General features: G+C 49.0%; 1 protein-coding gene across 5 annotated transcripts in view; it reads left to right on the top strand.

Annotated features, from left to right (window-relative positions):
• Positions 1 to 17,448, top strand: part of Btbd11 (BTB domain containing 11) — a 271,122-nt gene that overhangs the window by 208,261 nt on the left and 45,413 nt on the right. For 4 of the 5 annotated variants that reach the window (XM_013123372.3, XM_013123371.3, XM_005083796.4 and 1 more), the window contains exon 4: positions 4,107 to 4,259. In XM_013123372.3, coding sequence (XP_012978826.1) covers positions 4,107 to 4,259 — 153 coding nt within the window. Of the gene's footprint in view, positions 1 to 3,509; positions 3,960 to 4,106; positions 4,260 to 17,448 lie in introns of those variants that run through there. The other variant, XM_005083797.4, reaches the window with a different exon arrangement.

Below are 17,448 nucleotides of genomic sequence, written 5' to 3'. Positions count from 1 at the left end.
GTGAATTTTAGAATCAGAACTAAACAAACCAGTGTTAGCCAACAATGGCCAGATATATGACTATCAATAAAGTTTTATTGAAACAGCTAACTGCATTCATTTAGTTTTGTAGATGTTTTCTCACTATGGGGGGAGAGATTATTAGATAGAGACAATTAACTGCAGAGATAATTAGCTGCAACAGAGGCCATATGGCCCACGAAGTCTAACATATTTTCTATCTGGCTGCCAGCCCACAAATTAAACTGTCTCACCTGAGCCCACCCCGCTTTACAAATGATGTTAAGGGTTAAAATGGCGAGTGACTCATCATGTGAGTCCTTGACAGACCCAGAACTGGAATTTGGTGCTGCAGGATCACCAACCACAGTTGCTTTCAGTCCCTGGCCCTCACCTTGTCACCAGCTCTCTTCATGGCTTCAGGGGCTGCATCTGCTATGGCCTCCTCCCTGGGTCTGGGCTCTGATGGATTTCATGAGCTGGCCTTCTGGCTTGGCCCTGCAGAAGCACATCCAGGTTTTGTCTGCCCTTTCAACGGCCCACTCTATGAGCTTTGCCTAAAGCTACAATGCAGGCACAGCACTGTTTGAGTTTCGTCCAGGATGCTTGCTTAGTTCTCAACTTTGCTGTGTTGCAGAACTTCTGGGAGAGTGTGCTTAGAATGCAGATCCCTAGAACCCACATCAGCCTATTGAACCCACCCCAACACTGTTGACACAAAGCCTGGAACCTTTGAAGATGTCACCAATTCCACCATAGGATTTCTTGGTTTTAACTGACTGCCTTAAAATAAAGTAAGAGGCCAATGGATAACGATCCTCTTTAAATCTATGTAAGAAGAGGGCAGGGGTGACAGCTGGAGTTAAGCATTTGCCTTACAAGCACGAACCCCTGAGTTCAATGCCCCAGGATTCACCTTTAAGAAAAAAACATACAAAAAAGATCCAGGCATAATGGTGTATACTTGCAATCCTAGCCTACCTGGATCCAAGAGTCCCGGATCCCATTAAGAGACCTTACCTCAAAAACAAAAACAAAGACAAAAACAAAAACAAAACAAGGTGAATGGTTTTCTTTGGCCTCCACGTGTACACACACACACAGGAGAATGCCATAATTTTTCCTAAGCATTCTCTGCACCATTTGACTCAAGGCCCTAAATTTCTTTTCTGTCATTAACTCTTCCAAAGAAAGCATCACAAATAATGTTATTTGTCCCCTTTGAGCAGACAAGATAAGATTTTTTAGATGAGTTGCCGGCTAAGAATTCACGAGCTTATAAACTGCTGGAGTTGGATGATGGAAAGAAGGCTGTGCTGAGAGAATATGGACATAGAAAATTCCAGAGGAGGCTGAACTTCTGGGCTTGGGTTTTTTATTTTCTGGGCTGGCCAGCTGGCTTGAGAAAGCAGTAGCTGAGCAAGTGCCAGGTCTCTCTTTGGTATGCAGCGGGCACCCTGCACACTCCAGCCTCCAGCATGAAAGGCAGCTGCAACAGAGCAGCCTTATGATGGCATCTCTGCCCACCAGGAACCAGGCTTGGGGACCACTGAGCAAAGATGGGAGGGGTAAACCTCTGGGAAACAGTCTGGGGGAGTTCTCTGGGCACTTGGGACTGGTTTCCAGCCGAGACTGAGACGTGCGGACTGAAATAAACCCCGCTTCCCCTGGAGACAGTGGAATCCAATTCAATTTCAAGTCGGTGTGTTTATTGAGTGCCTGATTCAGTTTAGGTGATGGAGAGATGGGGAGGATGAGAGAGACAGCCTAAGTTGCAGGCTGATGCAGACGGAAATTCCCTGGGAGTCTGACCTCTAGGACCCAGGCCCGGAAACTTGATTTTCTTAGTATCAGCCAGTAAGAAATTGATAAGTCTTAGTCTGTTTCATGAACAGATACTAAGGGTTTCCAGCATGCCAGACACTGTCCTGGGACAGGGGTTTGAGCAGAGACCTGGACAGCCTAGGCCTCTGCACTGATGGAGTTGACATGCTAATGAGGCATCCGCAGGAGGAGTAAAGTCCTTCCAGGTGGGAGCCACATGACACAATTATCAGGAGAGGTGTTCAGGATTTGAACTGTGGCAAAGGTTTAAATAGGGTGTGGACTGTTGAAGAGGTGGGCATCTTACACACAGGGGACTGAGCTGCATGATGGAAAATGAACATGGCATGCCTTCAAAATTTCAAGACCAGGTCAGCTCCCCTGGTGTAGCAGGTACATTCTGGGAAGCAGAGTGCATGCTGGGAAGCAGAATGAGAAAATGGTGAGATTACATGGGTAACATCATATACACTATGTAACTAAACAGCCTGTGTCTGATTCTTAGTCCTGAAGGCTCCTTAGCATCAGTAACCATGGTTTTACTGATGCTAAAACAGGCAGTCTCATAAGTAGCTAGCAGTTGGCCCTGAACATTTGGAAGATCTCATGATCGTGGTTAACTGAGAGCTGTGTACAAAATTGAACCGCTGCATTTGTTTAATGTCATAAAAGTAGCTTGACTCTAGGAAAACTGGAGTATGGCACCAAAACCTTGTGGGAAGCTCATGACATCTGTATTTTGAAAAGAAGAAAATGCCTTGTAAATCATTTTTGCACTCCAGTGCCTGTAGGATCCTGCTTCCTTAAATCTGGCACCCTAGTTCCCTTGCCTCAGTGGCATCCAGGCCTTGCCAAACGGCAGGAAATCTTGTAGGTCCACCTAACACCACTCTCAAAGCATGGTCCACTTAAATTGGAAACATGGGGGATGCTTATTCAAATTATGTTCATTTAAAAAAATCAATTGCATTTATTTATTGGGGGCACAATGCCATGATGGGCATCATGTAGAGGCTGGAGACAGTTTTCCGGAGTTGGTCATCTCTTTCCACCACGTGGGTCCTCGGGATGGACCTCCAGTCATCAGACTTGGCCACAAGTCACTCTACCTGCTGAGTCATCTCTCCCATCCCTCAAGCTGTGTCCATGAGCTCTGCACTCTCATCGTCATCTCTGGAGACAGGCCAAGGAGTCTGCCTCTTAACACAACTGGGTGATTCTCAGTCCCCCCTTCAGTCACTCATAGCATTTGAGTGACATTCCTAGGCCAGCAGGTTAGTAGCAGGGACCGATTAAAAGTGCAATTTCCCAGGTTCCTCTCCTATTCCAGCAGATCAAAACTGCTCTAGGTGGGGCCAGCAGTCTGTCTTAACAAGTCACCCAGGGAGGTGGGGTGCACAATTAAAAACACGCAGGAAGGTTTGTAAAATAACCAGGTAGCATACCAACCATGACCCATAGTATACCAACTAAATCCTGGAGTGGGACTCAAGTATTTTCACACACTCCAGGATATAAATATAAGAGTAGACTATATAATGCCTGGAAGAAACAGAAGACAGGCTCAAATTCACTTAGAAAGCTATAGCTCAGGCAGAGACATACACATGCCACAAACTGGATACCCACAGTGTGCATGGCACCCATTGGCTCCCACGGTGCCTGCGATGTGTGCAGTGTCCCCACGTCCGTCTTTGCTGGCTGGCTGAGGTCCCAGCCGTCTTGCTTGGGAAGATTAACTGCCTTTGGCTCCCATCCCGCTTTGGCAGGTGCTCTGTGCCTTCCGGTAGTCTGGTGCTAGCACATAGCTGAGACCAGAAAGGAGTCCACGAGCCTGGCAGGGATGGGAAGGAGACAGCCAGGGTTGGGCTGGCAATCTGAAGGAACGCCAGGTGTCCATTGGTTTCCTCTGGCTCCAGACCCTGCGCTAGAGCTTAAAGTGACTCATCTCCGAATGCACATGATCTCAGGGAGGGACAGCACTCACAGCAGAGTCACTCTGCATCCCTTGGTGGCCTTGGTATCCCCCTTTCACAGATGAGGAAACCGAGGCCCAGAGAGTCTAGCGAGTCTGCCCCAGGGTCACCAGTGAGGTCAGGATGTCTCCAAAGGCTCTCGCACTCAGGAATTTCCAGGCAGGGTCACCAGGGAAACCGGATGGGTGTGGGGTGGAAGTAGGGGTGGGGTTGGGTGGGATGGGGTCTCCGCGAGTCGGGGTGGGTCCGAGCAGCCCTGGTTTCCTGGCGGTCCTAACACATCTCCGCCTCCCTCCTCCTGCGCAGGCCCTTCCTTGTGCTGCCCCCTCTGATGGAGTGGATCCGAGTGGCTGTGGCGCACGCCGGCCACCGCCGCAGCTTTTCTATGGACAGCGACGATGTCCGCCAAGCGGCCCGGCTGCTGCTGCCGGGCGTGGACTGCGAGCCACGCCAGCTCAAGTAGGTGGAGGGGAGAGGGCGTGGGGGGCGACGGGGTAAGGGCGCAGGGACCCTGGGGGCGGAGATTGTGAGAATGGGTCCTAGGGGATGCCTCTGGAGGTAGGGGTGGAGAGTCCAAGCTTTGCAGCCGCCAAGACACTATACTCCCCCGCCCCTTGCTGGCACCAGCACGGTTACTGTGGCTGAGACTGAGCTCTGCTGGTTGAAATGGCAGACCCGCGGGTGGGTAGGGGGCGGGGCTGAACAACAAGCGGATGCTTGGAGTATGGGTCCCTGTGATTACAGGATGCGAGGTGTCTTGTTCTTTCTGATCAGTCTCTATTGGTAACCCTTCCATTTGTGTTCCTGTCCCTCTGTCCTCTCCTTCCCCCTCTGTGAAATATTAACGTCTTACTTTCTGACCCGTCTTTGCAGAGTAAAATCTCTGTCTGGGAGCACACCCTATGTCTTCCCTTCAGCTTGAGAATAGGGGCCCCATTGAATGCTTCAGGTTTATAACCCAGGGCTCCCCTCCAGCAAGGTGGGAATTACTCATGGTCTGGCCAAGATCCTCATTCAGGGGCCTTGCTTTTTTAATGTAAAAACAAAACAAATATACCAGCCAGCTCATTCAGAGGAGTCCTGCCTGGATCCAAATGGAAATGACACACACACACACACACACACACACACACACACACCACACAATGATATGTGAACACCCACTTTCCTGACTCCCTCAACTGTTCTCTGGGTGACCATATAATGTTCACATCTCCTCCCACCACCTGATGAGAAACTGTCCTCCCTTGGGAGCACTCCACCCAAAACTGCAGGGGTTTGTACCCTAGCAGGGTTTGATGGGAACAGAGGGAGGGGCCTGCAAGGATGTTGAGGATCTGTCAGCTCATGAAGACCCAGAACCGCATCTCAGCCCAGGTCCACAAAGAGGCTGATGAGAGTGACAATTGCTAGTGTGGACTGCATGTACCCACGGGCTGAGCCCTGACTCTAAGTGTTTGCTGTAGATTAGTACCTAAGCAGTGCTCCCCAAGTGTGAAGTCTGCACCCACGGGCTGAGCCCTGACTCTAAGTGTTTGCTGTGGATTAGTACCTAAGCAGTGCTCCCCAAGTGTGAAGTCTGCACCTGCTCCCCAAGTGTGAAGTCTGCACCCACGGGCTGAGCCCTGACTCTAAGTGTTCGCTGTAGATTAGTATCTAAGCAGTGCTCCCCAAGTGTGAAGTCTGCACCCACGGGCTGAGCCCTGACTCTAAGTGTTTGCTGTGGATTAGTACCTAAGCAGTGCTCCCCAAGTGTGAAGTCTGCACCTGCTCCTGACTCTAAGTGTTTGCTGTGGATTAGTACCTAAGCAGTGCTCCCCAAGTGTGGAGTCTGCACCCACGGGCTGAGCCCTGACTCTAAGTGTTTGCTGTGGATTAGTACCTAAGCAGTGCTCCCCAAGTGTGAAGTCTGCACCTGCTCCCCAAGTGTGAAGTCTGCACCCACGGGCTGAGCCCTGACTCTAAGTGTTCGCTGTAGATTAGTATCTAAGCAGTGCTCCCCAAGTGTGGAGTCTGCACCCACGGGCTGAGCCCTGACTCTAAGTGTTTGCTGTGGATTAGTACCTAAGCAGTGCTCCCCAAGTGTGAAGTCTGCACCCACGGGCTGAGCCCTGACTCTAAGTGTTTGCTGTGGATTAGTACCTAAGCAGTGCTCCCCAAGTGTGGAGTCTGCACCTGCTCCCCAAGTGTGGAGTGTGGAGCTGTTACGCCCACTTCACTCACCACCAAGCTGAGGTAGCATGTGTGAGGTAGCTGACCTGGTGAACCGTCAGGATGTGAATTCCAGCAGCACAGCCCTTGGACTGAGTTCCAGCCACACCTGAGTGGTTCTGCCTTCAGGTTTCTTTAGGCAGAACCCTGAACTGTTGCTGCTATGCTTCTTACCATGTCACTAGAGTAACAGCTGGTCCAGGGAGAGACTTGGAAGCAACTGTGGACATCTACTATGTGCTGGCTATGCCCAGTAACAAGACTCTTATACCAGCAACCTGCTTCCTTCAGTCCCTTCAGCAGCCTCAGGAGATTAGCATGGCCTCCCATTTCTGTAGACTAGGCAGCCTTTGTGGCCCAGCTTGAGAGCAGAATTGCTGGGGAAGACTCACCTTTGACAAAGCCCACCTCTGGCCACCAAACTCTCCTGCCTCCCATTTCCCAGGGCCGTTAACTTCCTGCAGCTCATTTCCACCACTCCTGCTCACCAGGCCCAGCCTGCAACGCCCTGATGCGCCAGCAATCCTTGCTGCAGAAAGCGCTAGCCTGCTGGGTGAGGTGTTGCTTGCTGAAAATGTAGTCTGCTTCTCATACTCTCCAGAGATCCCACAGCTCAAAGTTTACAAACCTGGGCCCCAGGGTCCCATTGCATGGGCCCAGATGCCTCTCCTGTGATTAATTAATTGTGCAATGAATTAATTAACCTCTCTGAACCTTCTTTTGCCCATAAGTGACATGGAGACAGTAATATTACCACCCCACCCCTGTTGGTGTATGCACAGAACAAGTTCATGAATGTGAAGTATGTACACAATGTTCACAAAGTGGCAGTTGCTCTAACTGGTGTCCCCAATCTCCAGAATGCCTGAAACACTAAGGGAACCCTCCGTACTGATAAATAATCTTGGATGGCCTTTTAACGTATTCATGTGTCTTAAAAAACAGGGGAGAAAAATCAGGGGCCCCTGAGATTGGGTAATTCCCAGTATCACAAAGGTATTAAGTGAAAGGCTCAGACACTGAACAGCAAACACAGACCCACCAGTACCACTCGGTCCCAGGAGCTCTGCAGCCGAGGACTCAGCCAACTACGAGTCACAGGTATAGAGGGGAAAAATTAGCCTATACTAAGCATCAATAGACATCTTTCCCTTATCTTTATTCCCTATACATCACAGTGCAAGAAGCATTAATGTTGAGTTTGTGTTGTATTGGTATTTCAACCCATCTAGAGATGATTTAAAGATTATTTGGGGGTACCTGAGCATGGTCACTCATGCCTTTAATCCCAGCACTTGAGAAACAGAGACAAAGAAAACCTCAGAAAGGAAGAGAGAGAGAGACAGAGAGAGAGAGGAAGAAAGAAGGGAAGGAAGAAAGGAAGGAAGGAAGGAAGCAAGCAAAGAAGGAAGACCTGTGAGGGGCTAGAGAGAAACCCTGGTGTTTAAAACCTCATACTGCTCTGTCCTGCCCTCAGAGAAGACCCAAATTATGTTCCCAGCACCCAGGTCAGTTGACTCACAATTGCCTATAACTCCAGATCTAGGGAATGTGAAATTTTTTAAAGATTAAAACACACACATGTGCCCAGTGTCGGTGGCACATGCCTTTAATCCCAGCACTCGGGAGGCAGAGGCAGGCGGATCTCTGTGAGTTCGAAGCCAGCCCGATCTACAGACAGAGTTCCAGGACAACAGGACAGCCTCCAAAACAAATCAGAGAAACCCTGTCTCGAAAAACCAACACACACACACACACACACACACACACACACACACACACCTTTAAATGATATCCTTGGTAGTTTAAGTAGGATTGGCCCCCATAGACTCATGTGCTTGAATGCTTGGCCCATAGGGAGTGGCACTATTAGGATGTGTGGCCTAGTTAGAGTATGCGTGGCCTTGTTGGAGGAAATGTGTCACTTTGGGGCATTGAGGTCTCATATGCTCAAGCTACACTCAGTGTGCCATACAGTCTCCTTCTGCTGCCTGGGGATCAAACTGTAGAACTCTCAACTCCTATTCTAGCACCGTGTCTGCCTCCACGCTGCCATGCTTTCCACCATGATGACAATGGGCTAAATCTCTGAAAACTTTAAGCCAGCCCCAATTAAATGTTTTCCTTTATAAAAATTTTCATGATCATGGTGTTCCTTCACACAATAGAAACCCTAACTAAGACAACATTTGAGGATATGTTTAGGTTTTGTGTAAAGGCTATGTCATTTTATATACAAGACTTGTTCAAATGATTTTGGTATGTACAGGGGATCCTGGAACATGACACCTATGAATTCAGAAAAGAGCTATGTCATTTTCCCATCTCCCCCAAGATAGACCTCAACCAGCTCATGAGAGGATGCTATGACTCTCTTCTGGGGTTGTGTTATTTCTCAGGACTTCATAGCCTGCATATGAGCCTCCAGGGAGCATTTCTTCCCTGTCCTCTTCCCCCAGCACAAGGTGAGGTCTAATGACCAAGTGTGTCATCCTGAAAATCACACCAAGAGTCCATCTTGGCATCTCTTTGGTTTGTGGTCACATCCGAATGCTTATCAAACACGTACAAACACTTTTGTCACTCTCCCCTGGACAATAAAGCATAGTTACTTTTTATATAGCATCTACATTTTATCAGGTATTATAAATAATCCACAAAGAACTCAATGTATATGTAGATGTCACACAGAACCTATACAGACATTGTTCTGTTCTGTAGAAGAGATGTTAGCCCCTGTGGACTTTGCTATTTATGGGGGCTCCTGGTTCAGTCCCTCATGAGTACTAATGGATGACTGCATAGGATTCCATTGGTTTATCCAAATAGTAAATATAAACTGTCCTGGAGATGTAACTTATTGGTGAGCACTCATCTGTCATAAGCAATGACAGATTCAATCTTTAGCATGTGTAGGTAGACACACAGACAAAAATGTAAAATTTATGAAACACTGGAAATTCACAAAAGCTTACAAAAAACTAGAAAAAAATCGGTACATGAAAAAGAATACCTATTTTCTGTATAATCCTACCTCATTTCTCATTTAATATGATGTAAAGCAGGCATTACCATCTCCCTCTTGCCGGTAGCGGGATAAGAGAAACTTTTTCATTCTGACATCCAGCAAAGGCACAGGGGATCTTTGCTGCATCTTATGCTGGTCGTCCTTGTGGTATGTGTACAGCAAAGCACACTCATTATCCCATTCTACAGAAAGGAAGGCTGGGGCTCAGAGGGGTTTCAATACATCTGAAGACACACAGCTGTCCTGCCAGCAAGAACTAGTCATGTGGACTCAGGGTCCCTGGTTCCTGGTTCTGAGTCGGAGATGGGCTCCCTTGGCTTGAGAATAGCCCAGAAGGGGTGAGGATCATGTTTTCTAACAAATGGCGGGAGCGTGGCTTTGGTACTGAAGTGTCAGTGGCATTAGCACATGTATAATTGCCTACCAGCTGGCCGCTCGCTCCCAGAGGGAGGTGGCATGGGGACCAGTCAGGAAGGACCAGCCTGGTCCCGGATTCCCAGGTCTGGTACTCATTTGTCGCTGATCTTCAGAGTGACCTTGGTCAAAGGCTGCCAGAGATGTTCTTCTGTCTCGCTCAGATACAGTCAGCCTCACCATGGAGATCAGATATTCTAAAGGCATACCACTCCACGTGGCTGCAGCCTCTGAGCCCAGGGGGAACCTATTATTCTTCCTTAATGAAGTATCAAATCACCAAAACTGCAGAGCCAGGCTTTTTGTCTCCCAAGTTCTCTGGGAGGTGGGGGGGGAGCTATGGAGGGGATCGAAAGAACACTTAATGCATCTTGACAGGGTTTGTATGCTTTCTTGATGACTAGTTTTGAAACCCTTCAAAAATACAAAAAGAGGTGCTTTTGTTTTCTCCTCTTTGGATGAGGTAGGTTTCCAGCTCTGGAGTGAGGGATGAATTTAAAAAACAAAGGCAGCCAGGTGTACTCAGATCCTCTGTGACTGCTGAGCAGCCCCTATCAACAGGCCTGGGGCCATGGGCTCCTCCTGACAACAGTTAATCCTTCTTGGAGATGGCTGAGTGCTCTGACAAGGGAAAAACTCAAGGGTGAGGCTGTGCTAGAGTCCAATGGGCCTCAGGAGACCTGGTAATGCACATGCTCACCTGTGCTCTTCTGTGGTATTTCTAGAGCACCAAAGTGCCAAGCCCCATAGAGTGCTCTTATCTAAGTCTGCTACTTTTGTTGCATGACCTGGGGGAATTCACTACCCCTGTTGTGCCCAAAATCTGAATCCCAAAATCACCAGAGACCCATTCTGATGCAAAAGCAGAGTCTTTAATCAGTTAACGAGTTAAATGTATTGACTCAGGTCTTCCATCCCTGTGACATGGTGATTGGGAGCAAGAAGGTCCCCAAGAGACTGCAAGGCATGGAATTTATTGGGGTGAACAAGGGGAGTGTCTAGGAGTTTGCAACAGTCTCAGGATTGGTGCACTTCCAGGCTTGAATGACCTGTCCTGAGTTGATTGGTCAACTGGTTGCTATGGCCTATAGGCCAGCCCTCCTAGGCAGTTGCTATGCTCTGTACACCACTGTTATGCCACTGTTATCATAAAGCATGTCCAGAGCCTTCTGATTGGTTCCTTGACTCATGGAAGGCATCTGACTCCTAGTGACCAGAGCAGGTCTGGCAAGATCCGAAGGCCGGAAACTCAGCAACACGTGCCGAGTCAGGGGCCTACATCTTGCTGGGTCTTCTCTGCAGCCTGCCATGGCTGCTAAAGCAGGGGCTGGTGAGGGTCTGGTTCCTTCACCCCATCCTCTGCAAAAATGAGAATGTCCTTTGCTTCATGGGCTGGCCATGGCAGGGGGCTGGGGCTGAGGTTAACAATTCACACTTGGAGCTTCCAACCCTTCTCAGGCCTCCTGAGACCCTTCTAAGACTGGCATGCTTTATGATCTACTCGATGCAGCCAAAGTGGGCTGCAGAGCGAAGGTGTGGCCGCCTGTCCTGAAACGCCGCCCTGCAGCCACAGCTGAAGTTCCGGTTCATGGGTGGTGTGTGTGCTCGTCCTGCAGAGCCCATACCAAAGAGCACTGTTTGAGAAGAGGATTGCCCAGATGCATACACCTTCAACCTCTGGTCTCAGCATCTGGAGGGAGAGAGTGTCAGGACCCACATAGGCACCAGCCCCTGTGGATAATCAAGTCCTCTATAAAATGGCACAGTGTTTGCATCCGCCTGCTCATAATCTCCTACATGCTTCAAGCCATCTCTGGGTGGTTTGCGTTTCATTTGTTACTCAGATACTTTCCGTACTGCATTGTGTAGAAAACCTGTGCCCTGTGTAGTCTCTTATGAACATCTTTGACTTGTGGTTGGCCAGCTCCTTGGATCCACACACACAGAAGGCCTAGTGTGGGACCTTGATGGTACCGGATCCTGTTCCGGGTGTCAGAATTTTCCTACCAATGGGAAGATAGAGCCACTAAACAGTAGTAAGCAACTGGACAAGGTGATGTCAGATACAATCTTAGCACTACCAAGAGAGCAGAACTGGGCGCGGGTCAGAGATGAACTGACGTGAGATAGAGAGAGGGATTGGGTGTTCACAAGTGGCGGTAGACTCTGAGGAGGCTCCAGTTTTATAGAGGCACAGTTCTTAGGGCATGGGGCTCATGGAGGGAGCGAGGGGGCATAGATCTGGAACTGTATACCCACAGTCATGCCCCTAGCGATCCCTGAATCCCAGCCACATCTTAAAAGGTCACCAGTAGACACCAAGCACCTGGGCCTTCCCTGGCTCTGTGTGGCCCCGAATACTCCCCACCCTGGCAATCAGCTCTCTCTCCCCTTGAGTGCCCTTGTCTGTCCCTGCCTGGAGGAAGCTGTCATCTCCCTGCAGATTCACAGCTGGGTAGCCACAGATGTGTAGCCTTAGCAAGACAGCATCTTCTTCACCTCCCGTAGAAGACATCAGACTTCACACTGCTGGCCAGCGTGACCCAATTGCGCCTTTGCCTCCCAAATGCTGATGCCAAAGCATTAGCACCTCCTGGAACACAGAGTGCTGCCCTCTCCCGGGTCTTAGGGGACCGCCCTTGGGGCTCAACTGTCCTCCATTACCACAGTCAGAGGAAGGCCACAGAAGCTGCTCAGGATGCCAGACTAGCCAGGCAGCCTGCCATTCGGCAAACACCTGCAGAGTCTGTACTCTGTGACTGCCCTACTATGCTCTCATCTGGGCAAGAGATGGACAGAGACATCCAGAAATAATTAACACAAACCTGGTCCATAGAGATCTGGGCCAGGAGCGGCTGTGACCTTCCTGTGGGGACCACTTGATCTCTGGCCTGAGGAATAAATAAGAATGAACCAGCGTGGAAGGGGAGAGAGGTGGAGTAAAGAGACTAGAGAACTCTGCCTGTGGAGGGGATTCTATCGCCCTGACAAAGAACTCAAAGTCACCCTGTAGGCGGTGTGACCTGTCACCAGTGTTAAAGCAGGGAAAGCACCGGGCATCAGGTTTATAATTTAGAGAGAGCATGGAGGATGAGCCAGGCAGGCGGGGGTAAGAGTAAAATGCTCCCAGTGAGAGCTGACAGCCAGAACTCAGACAGAAGCAGAAAGTGAAGGAGGCAATGGAAGGCACAAGGGAGGCAGAAGGGACAGGACTTGCTGAGTGTGGGTGAGGGCGTGAGGAGTTTGCAGGTGGCCCTGGGGAGCTGCAGGGGGCAGGGGTCTTCATGTGACTGGGACAGCTTCCAATGGAGGTGGACGGTAGTGATGCCTGTACACAGGGTGGGTAAGCAAATGCCTCAGGACAACATTAAAAACAGTTAAAGGCTAGGGAGATGGCCCAGTGGCTACCAGTACATGTTGTTCTTTCAGAGGACCTGGGTTTGATTCTCAACATGCACAATGGGCAGCTTAGAACTCCTTACAGCTCTAACTGCCAGGGAACCCAAGACCCTCTTCTGGACTCTGTGGGGCACCTACACACACCACATACCTTCACAGAAACAAACTATATACACGTAAATAAAAACAAATCTTTTTACAAAGCAGTAAAGAATATCAATTTCATGTATGATTTTTCACAGTAAAAATAATGATTCTTGGCCTAGAAAGATGGCTCAGCAGCTAAGACCACCTATTGCTCTTACAGGGACCAGAGTTCAGTTCCCAGCACCCACGCGGTGGCTCTGTCACCTATAGCTTCAGTTCCACGGGGCCTGACGCCCTCTTCTGGCCTCCAAGGTCACTTTGTGTACATGGTGTATATACATGCTGCAGGCAGACACTCACACACATGAAATAAATAAAAGTATTTTAAAAGTAGTAATAGCCCTGGGGTAGTTTCAGATGAGACAAGCAGTGCAGAAGTCACCCTTGCATGAAATATGCATATGTGTATTTGCTACACATGTGCAGACTTTCTCTGGAAGGGGTAACAGAAACAGCCAAAGGTACCTTCCAGGAGGGGAATACACAGCTGGGTGCAACTGTTTGCTGGCACTACAACGACAAATTGTCTCCATCTGAGCCACTGAGACGGACATGGAGGTGTTACCGGCGCATGCTCTGACAAAGCCACCAAGACAGGATCCTCCTTGTGCCCCAGCCTCTGTAGGTTGCGGGCATCCCTTGGTCTAAGGCAGTGTTACTGCAGTCTGTGTTTCTGTCCTCAGCAGGCTGCCATCTGTGTCTCTATCACCACTTCCATGCTCTTATAAGAACAGCAGCCATGCTGGATTAAGCCCTCTTCCAGTGGCCACGTGTGGTCCTGGTGATGTAAGTCTGTCGACACATAACACTTCAGGAAGCCGAGCTTGGTTATTGGATGTCACAGAATATGGTATTTTGTCTTTTCCACTCACGACATTTTTGTGTTGAAGCCTGCTCTGGGGTTTCTAGTTCGGGTGTGTGTGCAATTGAGATGGTTTACTCTAAGACGGCACATTGCAGTGTGCGAGAGGTGGCACTGGGTTCCTTGTCTTGGGTGTTGGCTATTCACCCAAATGAAAGAGTCCTTACAGTTCTGTCCATCAGAGTGGTGTGGCCAGGGACGAGGTCCTCACCCAGCCTCTCCTTAGAGAGAAAGCGGGGTAAAGTGAGCTGGAGCTGGAGCCTTGCGGGTGCACCTCCAGGTCCAAAGCCTACAGTGACCGTTCTCTCTCAATGTGACCTAAGGCCAGTTGCTCACCAGCTCTGGGTCTTGGTTTCTATAGCTACAAAGATGTTGATAATAATGAACACAGTAGGTATGGTGTCATACCATGGGGGAAATTATTGGTCCAGGACAACGTCTAGTGTGTCTTAATTATCCCACTCCTACTAGTGAGCCTGTCCCCAAGATGTAGGAAGAAAGTCAGCTAGGGATGAGGAGCTTAGAGCCACTGTGTCTACCCCTGGGACACAGGGCTCCTCGGTGTGACTCGGGTTTTTGTGTTTCCTCTGAAGTGTAAGTCTATGAAAACCATCGCTGACTGGAATCTGGTGCCATGTCTACAACAGTCAAGCAGCTACAGATAGAGTCACTGAGATGAGCTAGCAGGAGGGGACAAGACATATGTGGATAGAAAATATGGCTTCTGGTTGCTGGGCCTTGTTCCAAGAGAGCAGAAGTGAGGGGGAACTAAGGCATGAATCATTACAGAAGAAGGGATACCCATGGGCTTTCAGCTCAGACAATTGGCTTTCTTATCTTTTTAGGGCTGGGACAGAAATAAGCTTCCTTGGTCATGGGTCTGCCTGCAATCGGTATCTGGTGAATATTTGTTGATTGAAAGAAGGATGCAAAGGATTGTGGGGAAATATGTTGATAATACTGCATGTAAACAGACTAGACTTCCCAAACCAACTCAAATGCAAAAGCATGCAACATTTGTAGGCAGGTAAGAAGTCAGTGAAGGATTGGGTATGTAGCCTCGGTGAGTAGTGCTTGCCTTGAATGCACAGTGCCCTGATCCCTGGTACTTCATAAACTGGGCATGGTTATTACGATACATGGTGGTACACTCCTATGACCGTGTACTCAGAAGGAGGAGATAGGAGAATCAGTTCGGGTCCTCAGCTGCATGGTGAGTTTGAGACCGGTCTGGGCTGCATGAGACCCTGTCTCAATGTGGGGAAAGAGGGCTAGGCAGAAAGGCAGGGGAAGAAAGAGAAGGGAGAAGACATAGTCAGCCGAGAGGTCCCAACCAAAAAGCCTTTGGGGAGATGCTAACAAAATGCATACCACAGTAACGTGTGTGGGTGAGAATGCTTCGAGGACTTACAGAAAGGAGTCAGCAGAGAAGGCTTTGGTGAAAGGGGCTCCAGGGCCTGGCAGCGGGAAAGCCATTAGTGGCCCCTGCGTGGCACTCTGAGCAGCCTGGTGTGGGTGGAAGCCAGACTGTAGGCGGCAGACAGTTTGCCAACACTTGGAATGTGTCCCGAGTGTCCAAAGTGTTAAAGGCATTTGCTGCTTACAGCAACAACATAAGGGAACCACATCTTAAGTGGCGCTGGGAGCTCATTTCCACACTAGGGCTCCAGACCCCAGCTGGCAGTTGGAAGGTGTGTAGTTTTGAATATGGGATTTGGCTTCCCAGGGAACCGCTATTTATTTATTTTTAATAATTTTGGCCCACTCTTGACTCTGTTAGATTTCTGCACAACCCACACAGATTTGCTCACACACCAGCAAACCTCCCAAACTAAACTCTGACTGACAGAATTCGTTACACAAGATCGTTCTCCTCCGTGGTGATAGATCAGAAACTAGAATTTTCTGCAGATAGCTCAGTACAAGCCAGGGCAGAGGGGCTTTTGGTCACAGTAGGGAGCCAGTCCCCTCTGCACTCGTAGAACCTGCTGTGTTCCCAAGGTTCACTGTCCTCTGTCAACTCATTAATTCACCAAACTGACTGTGAACTAGCCCACCAACCTGGGTGAGCTCTTTTCCATTAGTCATGGAAAGTGAGAGTGGCACTCTCACCTGTGGGGGAAACTGAGGCATGTAGGCAACAAAGAAATGAGTAACCACAACTCATATTTCTCGCTTTCCTCCTCCTCCGTTCCTATGTGGAGTATATGTGCATGTCTTCTGTGTGTTTGTGTGTAGGGATTTGTATAGGGTATGCTTGTTGACGATGGGTGTCCTTTCTCCGTCACTCCTCTTGTTTTTTGAGAGATTCTCACTGATCTGACTAGACTGGTTGGGAAGCAAGCTCCAGGAACACACTTGTCTCTACCTTCCAGCGGTGGGATTACAGGCGGTCACCACTCAGCCCATGGGTGTTGAGGATCCAAACTCAGGTTGTCATGTTAGCACGGCAAGCTTCTTTTTAAGTGAACCATATCCCCAGACTGTCTTAGATTTCTAAGACAGCCATTGATAGGCTTCATGGGGAAGACCTGGTCACAGATATTTCTCGTACTCTGTTCATTCTTCCTCAGTCCTGTGAGTAGCCCGGTTCTTTACACCAGAGAGAGCCCAAGCTCCAGCTTGTTGCAAAAGTTGCCTGACACTGTAACCCACCCTTGTGGGATTTGAACCAGGTCCATGTGACTGCAAAGGCCATGTTCTCTCTCCTAGAATCTCTCTCCTGGAATGGCAACTCCAATCAGAGGCATGATGGAAAATGCAAAAGTCCTTTTTTTCTAACAGCCCTGTAGTTCTTGTTACAAAGTCCAGCCAGCAGACTCAACTTCTCTTAGGATTCCCTTCTCAGCTGGGGTTAATTCCAGAGCTCCCCACAAAGACAGCAAGCACCGTTCTCCATCTGGCAGAGAAAATCATGGGAAGGGCACCACTTCGTTAGCAATCTTGGAGACACAGTTCAAAACCATAGTTGGACGTGCATTTCATACCTTTCAAATGAAAAAGAAAAAAGTACCTGGCAAAAAAACTCTCCTTGCAGGCTGACAACCTGAGTCCCCGGAGCCCATGTCAAAGCTGGATGTGGCACGTGGCAGTACACACCTGAGTCACAACACTCCTACTTTGAGATGGGAGCATCTCCCGGCTAGTCTGGAGTGAATGGAAAAAGCAAGAAAGGCCCAGTCTCAACAGGGTAGGATGTAGAACCAGCCCCTGAAAGTCATCCCCTGACCTCCACACACATGCTGCAATGCACATGCACATACACAGACCAAATTCTTTAAAAGTCTGATGCCACGCTGCCTGATTTGTGCAAAGATATAGAGTAGGGAGAACTCTTAGACACCACTGGAAGGGTCTCTGAATCTCCTTGCAAGTAAGCTTGTAAGCACATAATTCTGCTGTTACATCTATATACTAGGGAAAGGCTTCCAGGTGGAAACAAGGGGACATGAACAAGGATGTTCATAGATGTAATAACAAGAGAGAGAAAGCAAGCAAATGGCTAAACGAATTGTGGTATGTTCATTTAATGGACAGCCAAGTAGCAATGGAAAAAAATGAAGTAGATTTGCACGGTTATTGCATGG

This window comes from Mesocricetus auratus, unplaced genomic scaffold (genome assembly GCF_017639785.1).
Source record: "Mesocricetus auratus isolate SY011 unplaced genomic scaffold, BCM_Maur_2.0 Super-Scaffold_100011, whole genome shotgun sequence".
Lineage (NCBI taxonomy): Eukaryota > Metazoa > Chordata > Mammalia > Rodentia > Cricetidae > Mesocricetus > Mesocricetus auratus.
This window is presented reverse-complemented; position numbering and strand designations above follow the sequence as displayed.